The sequence below is a fragment of the Bufo gargarizans genome, unplaced genomic scaffold (assembly GCF_014858855.1).
Source record: "Bufo gargarizans isolate SCDJY-AF-19 unplaced genomic scaffold, ASM1485885v1 original_scaffold_1415_pilon, whole genome shotgun sequence".
Lineage (NCBI taxonomy): Eukaryota > Metazoa > Chordata > Amphibia > Anura > Bufonidae > Bufo > Bufo gargarizans.
The window spans coordinates 23598-31025 of NW_025334348.1; the positions used below are offsets into that span (position 1 = coordinate 23598).

General features: G+C 51.1%; 1 protein-coding gene across 1 annotated transcript; it reads left to right on the plus strand.

The window, feature by feature from the left end:
- Positions 1-986: 986 nt before the first annotated feature.
- Positions 987-4540, plus strand: JTB (jumping translocation breakpoint). Its single transcript, XM_044274042.1, has 5 exons — positions 987-1097; positions 3585-3634; positions 3719-3804; positions 3894-3973; positions 4048-4540. The coding sequence occupies exons 1-5, from the start codon at positions 1042-1044 to the stop codon at positions 4202-4204; spliced, it is 429 nt and encodes a 142-aa protein (XP_044129977.1). The 5' UTR covers positions 987-1041; the 3' UTR covers positions 4205-4540.
- Positions 4541-7428: the final 2888 nt, after the last annotated feature.

Sequence of the window (7428 nt, forward strand, 5' to 3'; positions counted from 1 at the left end):
GGATTATACTGTATTGTACGGGATGGTGCCAGGGTTACACTGTATGCTCTTAGATGTGACAATTATCTTAGGTTTTCCTATCGCCCACCTTTGATGGCGCTGTGCCCAGCTAGGAGCCGACCTGCTCAGCAGCTGCCAAGGCTTAGATGTGACACCTACCACTTGTCTTCAACTTCCCAGATCTTAATCCAATCTTCATGTGTGGGATCCATGGAGGCCGCATCGGGAAATTTACAGGATACATCAGACCTCGAGGTCTCGTGGAGTCCATGACGGGTCAGAGACGGTCACAATACCAATATTAGGCAGGTGAATGTGGATTTGTGGCTGTTCTTTGTATACCTGTTATTTAGAAAGCTGAAGGACATCAAAATGGCAGAGGATGGAACGGGCAGAGGACGGAACGAGCAGAGGACGGAGCGGGCAGAGGACGGAGCGGGCAGAGGACGGGACGGGCAGAGGACGGAGCGGGCAGAGGACGGGACGGGCAGAGGACGGGACGGGCAGAGGACGGGACGGGCAGAGGACGGAGCGGGCAGAGGACGGGACGGGCAGAGGACGGGACGGGCAGAGGACGGGACGGGCAGAGGACGGGGCGGGCAGAGGACGGGGCAGGCAGAGGATGGAATTACAGGCTTCGGGGGCAGACAGATATGTATTACATTCAGTTTTAATACAATATTATAGTACATTTATTATAGGAGGCACGCTAAGGACAGTTAGTTGTGACCTGACAGGGGTTGTCAGAGATGATGCTCTGTAGCACTGAGGAGAAATCTCTGTCCCTCCATACGGAGCACCCCTGACCCCCGCCTGCCCCAGGATTGGACAGAGGACAAGATGACAGGGGATAAAATGATCCTGCAATATCACCTAGAACCACAAGATGGCAGGAGTGCGCAAAGGACAGCGCGGCTACTCCTCCTCCAGCCACTAGAGGGCGCGCCGAAACTCCCGAACACCACAGTCTGCGGCTCAGAGCGAACGGAAGTTGTGATTCATCCCCCGGAAGAAGCGACTGACAACTGTGGGACCGGAGAGATGGCGGCGGCGGGGGGCTGGCTGCTGAGAGGCGTCCTGGTGCTGAGCGTACACCGGTGAGTCCTCCTCTCCCCTGTGTCACCGGCATTAGTGTCCCCTCATCTCCCCGTGTGTCACAGGCATTAGTGTCCCCTCATCTCCCCGTGTGTCACAGTCATTAGTGTCCCCTCATCTCCCTGTGTGTCACAGTCATTAGTGTCCCCTCATCTCATCGTGTGTCACAGTTATTAGTGTCCCCTCATCTCCTGTGTGTCACAGTCATTAGTGTCCCCTCATCTCCCCTGTGTCAGTCATTAGTGTATCCTCATCTCCCTGTGTGTCACACTCATTAGTGTCCCCTCATCTCCTGTGTGTCACACTCATTACCGCCCCCTCATCTCCTGTGTGTCACACTCGTTAGCGCTCCCTCATCTCCTGTGTGTCACACTCATTACCGCCCCCTCATCTCCTGTGTGTCACACTCATTACCGCTCCCTCATCTCCTGTGTGTCACACTCATTGCCGCCCCCTCATCTCCTGTGTGTCACACTCGTTAGCGCCCCCTCATCTCCTGTGTGTCACACTCATTACCGCCCCCTCATCTCCTGTGTGTCACACTCATTACCGCTCCCTCATCTCCTGTGTGTCACACTCATTTCCGCCCCCTCATCTCCTGTGTGTCACACTCATTGCCGCCCCCTCATCTCCTGTGTGTCACACTCGTTAGCGCCCCCTCATCTCCTGTGTGTCACACTCATTACCGCTCCCTCATCTCCTGTGTGTCACACTCGTTAGCGCCCCCTCATCTCCTGTGTGTCACACTCATTGCCGCCCCCTCATCTCCTGTGTGTCACACTCGTTACCGCTCCCCCATCTCCTGTGTGTCACACTCGTTAGCGCCCCCTCATCTCCTGTGTGTCACACTCATTACCGCCCCCTCATCTCCTGTGTGTCACACTCATTACCGCTCCCCCATCTCCTGTGTGTCACACTCGTTAGCGCCCCCTCATCTCCTGTGTGTCACACTCATTACCGCCCCCTCATCTCCTGTGTGTCACACTCATTAACGCTCCCTCATCTCCTGTGTGTCACACTCGTTAGCGCCCCCTCATCTCCTGTGTGTCACACTCATTGCCGCCCCCTCATCTCCTGTGTGTCACACTCGTTAGCGCCCCCTCATCTCCTGTGTGTCACACTCGTTACCGCTCCCTCATCTCCTGTGTGTCACACTCATTACCGCCCCCTCATCTCCTGTGTGTCACACTCATTACCGCCCCCTCATCTCCTGTGTGTCACACTCATTACCGCTCCCCCATCTCCTGTGTGTCACACTCATTACCGCTCCCTCATCTCCTGTGTGTCACACTCATTACCGCCCCCCCATCTCCTGTGTGTCACACTCATTACCGCCCCCTCATCTCCTGTGTGTCACACTCATTGCCACCCCCTCATCTCCTGTGTGTCACACTCATTGCCGCCCCCTCATCTCCTGTGTGTCACACTCATTGCCGCCCCCTCATCTCCTGTGTGTCACACTCGTTGCCGCTCCCTCATCTCCTGTGTGTCACACTCATTACCGCTCCCTCATCTCCTGTGTGTCACACTCATTACCGCTCCCTCATCTCCTGTGTGTCACACTCATTACCGCTCCCTCATCTCCTGTGTGTCACACTCATTGCCGCCCCCTCATCTCCTGTGTGTCACACTCATTACCGCTCCCTCATCTCCTGTGTGTCACACTCATTACCGCTCCCTCATCTCCTGTGTGTCACACTCATTGCCGCCCCCTCATCTCCTGTGTGTCACACTCATTGCCACCCCCTCATCTCCTGTGTGTCACACTCATTACCGCTCCCTCATCTCCTGTGTGTCACACTCGTTACCGCTCCCCCATCTCCTGTGTGTCACACTCATTGCCACCCCCTCATCTCCTGTGTGTCACACTCTTTACCGCTCCCTCATCTCCTGTGTGTCACACTCATTGCCGCTCCCCCATCTCCTGTGTGTCACACTCATTACCGCTCCCCCATCTCCTGTGTGTCACACTCATTACCGCTCCCCCATCTCCTGTGTCTCACACTCATTACCGCCCCCCCATCTCCTGTGTCTCACACTCATTGCCGCCCCCTCATCTCCTGTGTGTCACACTCATTGCCACCCCCTCATCTCCTGTGTGTCACACTCATTACCGCCCCCTCATCTCCTGTGTGTCACACTCATTACCGCCCCCTCATCTCCTGTGTGTCACACTCATTACCGCTCCCTCATCTCCTGTGTGTCACACTCATTTCCGCCCCCTCATCTCCTGTGTGTCACACTCGTTACCGCCCCCTCATCTCCTGTGTGTCACACTTATTTCCGCCCCTCCTCTCCTGTGTGTCACACTCATTACCGCCCCCTCATCTCCTGTGTGTCACACTCGTTACCGCCCCCTCATCTCCTGTGTGTCACACTCGTTACCGCCCCCTCATCTCCTGTATGTCACACTCATTGCCGCCCCCTCATCTCCTGTGTGTCACACTCATTACCGCCCCCCGGGCTGATGTATTTGTGTTCCCTTGTAGTTGGGTTCTGTCGTCTCCCGCGCAGGATCAGAAGGCTCCGGCAGGGTCCGGTACGTCCCGCTTGTCTCCGCCTTCTTGACCAGATGTCGCGGTACGTTATTTATTATGTGACGCCATGGTGTTGTATGTTGCAGACCCTGCAGCGGTGAGCGCCCCCTGCTGGCAGAGAGAGGCGTACACCATATCTAAGGACTGCTACAGCTGTACTCAGTTTGAGACGGTGAGTCCTCCGGTCGTCTGCGGAGCTTACGCTTCACTGCTCCGCTCATCATCTGCCATTAACCGCCATCTCCTTGTCTCCCCCGACAGAAGACCCTCGATCAGTGCAGCGACTCCGGCTTCGTAGAGCAGGTTGCCTGTACCAACTCCAACAAGTCCGAGTATAAGAGGTGAGGAGGGGCCCGAGGGGCCCGGGGGGTTCTGCACCTTCATCCTGTGTAACCACATCTGCCCCTCCCCTCAGCTGTCGCTCTGTGCCCATGGAGAAGCGGGTGTTCTGGCAGTTTGTGGGCGCCATGTTGGCGGGCACAGTTGCGCTCGCCCTCCTGGTGATTTCACGGCAGAGGACGTTGGATCGCCGAGCGCTGGAGAAAGTGCGCAAACAGATCGAGTCCATCTAACTGGGGGCGTCTGTAGGAGACTAGGCCCCCCTTCCGCCATCTTGCCCTGTATCCTGGCCTCTGATGCTCCACCCCGCGCCTCTGTGTCCTCTTCTCCCATCATGGCGGTTGTGGAAAGGTTATTCTCATCTGAGATTTACGTGGAGTGATGACCTCAGCGAATCGGATTATAAAACCAAGTGACATCACCGTGTCACACAGAGAATGTCTGACCAGTCCTCCGCCAGCAGGGGGCGTCACCGGGTGACCAGGGCGGACTGATCTGTGGACGACCGGACTGTGTTATTATTGTTGGATTTTTTTTTATTATGATCAATAAAGTTCTTAGAGTTTGAAGTTCAGTTTGACCACATCCTTACCTAACACTAGTGTTCCTACATCAGATACCTGCAGTGAACACCCCAGAATGCAGACCACCCGAAGGAGCTGTAATAGCAGGGGGCACTGGAGATTTCAGCTGTGAAGGTACAGAACAGTGAGTGCAGCTCTGGAGTATAATGCGGGATGGGACTCGGGATCAGTACCTGATAAGTAATGTATGTACACAGTGACTGCACCAGCAGAATAGTGAGTGCAGCTCTGGAGTATAATACAGGATGTAACTCAGGATCAGTACAGGATAAGTAATGTATGTACACAGTGACTGCACCAGCAGAATAGTGAGTGCAGCTCTGGAGGATAATACAGGATGTAACTCAGGATTAGTACAGGATAAGTAATGTATGTACACAGTGACTGCACCAGCAGAATAGTGAGTGCAGCTCTGGAGTATAATACAGGATGTAACTGAGGATCAGTACAGGATAAGTAATGTATGTACACAGTGACTGCACCAGCAGAATAGTGAGTGCAGCTCTGGAGTATAATACAGGATGTAACTCAGGATCAGTACAGGATAAGTAATGTATGTACACAGTGACTGCACCAGCAGAATAGTGAGTGCAGCTCTGGAGTATAATACAGGATGTAACTCAGGATCAGTACAGGATAAGTAATGTATGTACACAGTGACTGCACCAGCAGAATAGTGAGTGCAGCTCTGGAGTATAATACAGGATGTAACTCAGGATCAGTACAGTATAAGTAATGTATGTACACAGTGACTGCACCAGCAGAATAGTGAGTGCAGCTCTGGGGTATAATACAGGATGTAACTCAGGATCAGTACAGGATAAGTAATGTATGTACACAGTGACTCCACCAGCAGAATAGTGAGTGCAGCTCTGGGGTATAATACAGGATGTAACTCAGGATCAGTACAGGATAAGTAATGTATGTACCCAGTGACTGCACCAGCAGAATAGTGAGTGCAGCTCTGGAGTATAATACAGGATGTAACTCAGGATCAGTACAGGATAAGTAATGTATGTACACAGTGACTGCACCAGCAGAATAGTGAGTGCAGCTCTGCAGTATAATACAGGATGTAACTCAGGATCAGTACAGGATAAGTAATGTCTGTACACAGTGACTCCACCAGCAGAATAGTGAGTGCAGCTCTGGAGTATAATACAGGATGTAACTCAGGATCCGTACAGGATAAGTATGTATGTACACAGTGACTGCACCAGCAGAATAGTGAGTGCAGCTCTGGAGTATAATACAGGATGTAACTCAGGATCAGTACAGGATAAATAATGTATGTACACAGTGACTGCACCAGCAGAATAGTGAGTGCAGCTCTGGAGTATAATACAGGATGTAACTCAGGATCAGTACAGGATAAGTAATGTATGTACACAGTGACTGCACCAGCAGAATAGTGAGTGCAGCTCTGGAGTATAATACAGGATGTAACTCCGGATCAGTGCAGGATAAGTAATGTATGTACACAGTGACTGCACCAGCAGAATAGTGAGTGCAGCTCTGGAGTATAATACAGGATGTAACTCAGGATCAGTACAGGATAAGTAATGTATGTACACAGTGACTGCACCAGCAGAATAGTGAGTGCAGCTCTGGAGTATAATACAGGATGTAACCCAGGATCAGTACAGGATAAGTAATGTATGTACACAGTGACTGCACCAGCAGAATAGTGAGTGCAGCTCTGGAGTATAATACAGGATGTAACTCAGGATCAGTACAGGATAAGTAATGTATGTACACAGTTACTGCACCAGCAGAATAGTGAGTGCAGCTCTGGAGTATAATACAGGATGTAACTCCGGATCAGTACAGGATAAGTAATGTATGTACACAGTGACTGCACCAGCAGAATAGTGAGTGCAGCTCTGGAGTATAATACAGGATGTAACTGAGGATCAGTACAGGATAAGTAATGTATGTACACAGTGACTGCACCAGCAGAATAGTGAGTGCAGCTCTGGAGAATAATACAGGATGTAACTCAGGATCAGTACAGGATAAGTAATGTATGTACACAGTGACACCTCCAGCAGAATAGTGAGTGCAGCTCTGGAGTATAATACAGGATGTAACTGAGGATCAGTACAGGATAAGTAATGTATGTACACAGTGACTGCACCAGCAGAATAGTGAGTGCAGCTCCGGAGTATAATACAGGATGTAACTCAGGAGCAGTACAGGATAAGTAATGTATGTACACAGTGACTGCACCAGCAGAATAGTGAGTGCAGCTCTGGAGTATAATACAGGATGTAACTCAGGATCAGTACAGGATAAGTAATGTATGTACACAGTGACTGCACCAGCAGAATAGTGAGTCCAGCTCTGGAGTATAATACAGGATGAGTAATGTATGTACACAGTGACTGCACCAGCAGAATAGTGAGTGCAGCTCTGGAGTATAATACAGGATGTAACTCAGGATCAGTACAGGATAAGTAATGTATGTACACAGTGACTGCACCAGCAGAATAGTGAGTGCAGCTCTGGGGTATAATACAGGATGTAACTCAGGATCAGTACAGGATAAGTAATGTATGTACACAGTGACTGCACCAGCAGAATAGTGAGTGCAGCTCTGGGGTATAATACAGGATGTAACTCAGGATCAGTACAGGGTAAGTGATGTATGTACACTGTGACTGCACCAGCAGAATAGTGAGTGCAGCTCTGGAGTATAATACAGGATGTAACTCAGGATCAGTACAGGATAAGTAATGTATGTACACAGTGACTGCACCAGCAGAATAGTGAGTGCAGCTCTGGAGTATAATACAGGATGTAACTCAGGATCAGTACAGGATAAGTAATGTATGTACACAGTGACTGCACCAGCAGAATAGTGAGTGCAGCTC

Coding starts and splice junctions, on each gene's coding strand:
- JTB (XM_044274042.1), top strand. CDS start 1,042: ATGGCGGCGGCGGGGGGCTGGCTGCTGAGAGGCGTCCTGGTGCTGAGC. Junction 3,805..3,893: donor GCTGTACTCAGTTTGAGACG/GTGAGTCCTCCG, acceptor CTCCCCCGACAG/AAGACCCTCGATCAGTGCAG. Junction 3,974..4,047: donor AACAAGTCCGAGTATAAGAG/GTGAGGAGGGGC, acceptor CCCTCCCCTCAG/CTGTCGCTCTGTGCCCATGG.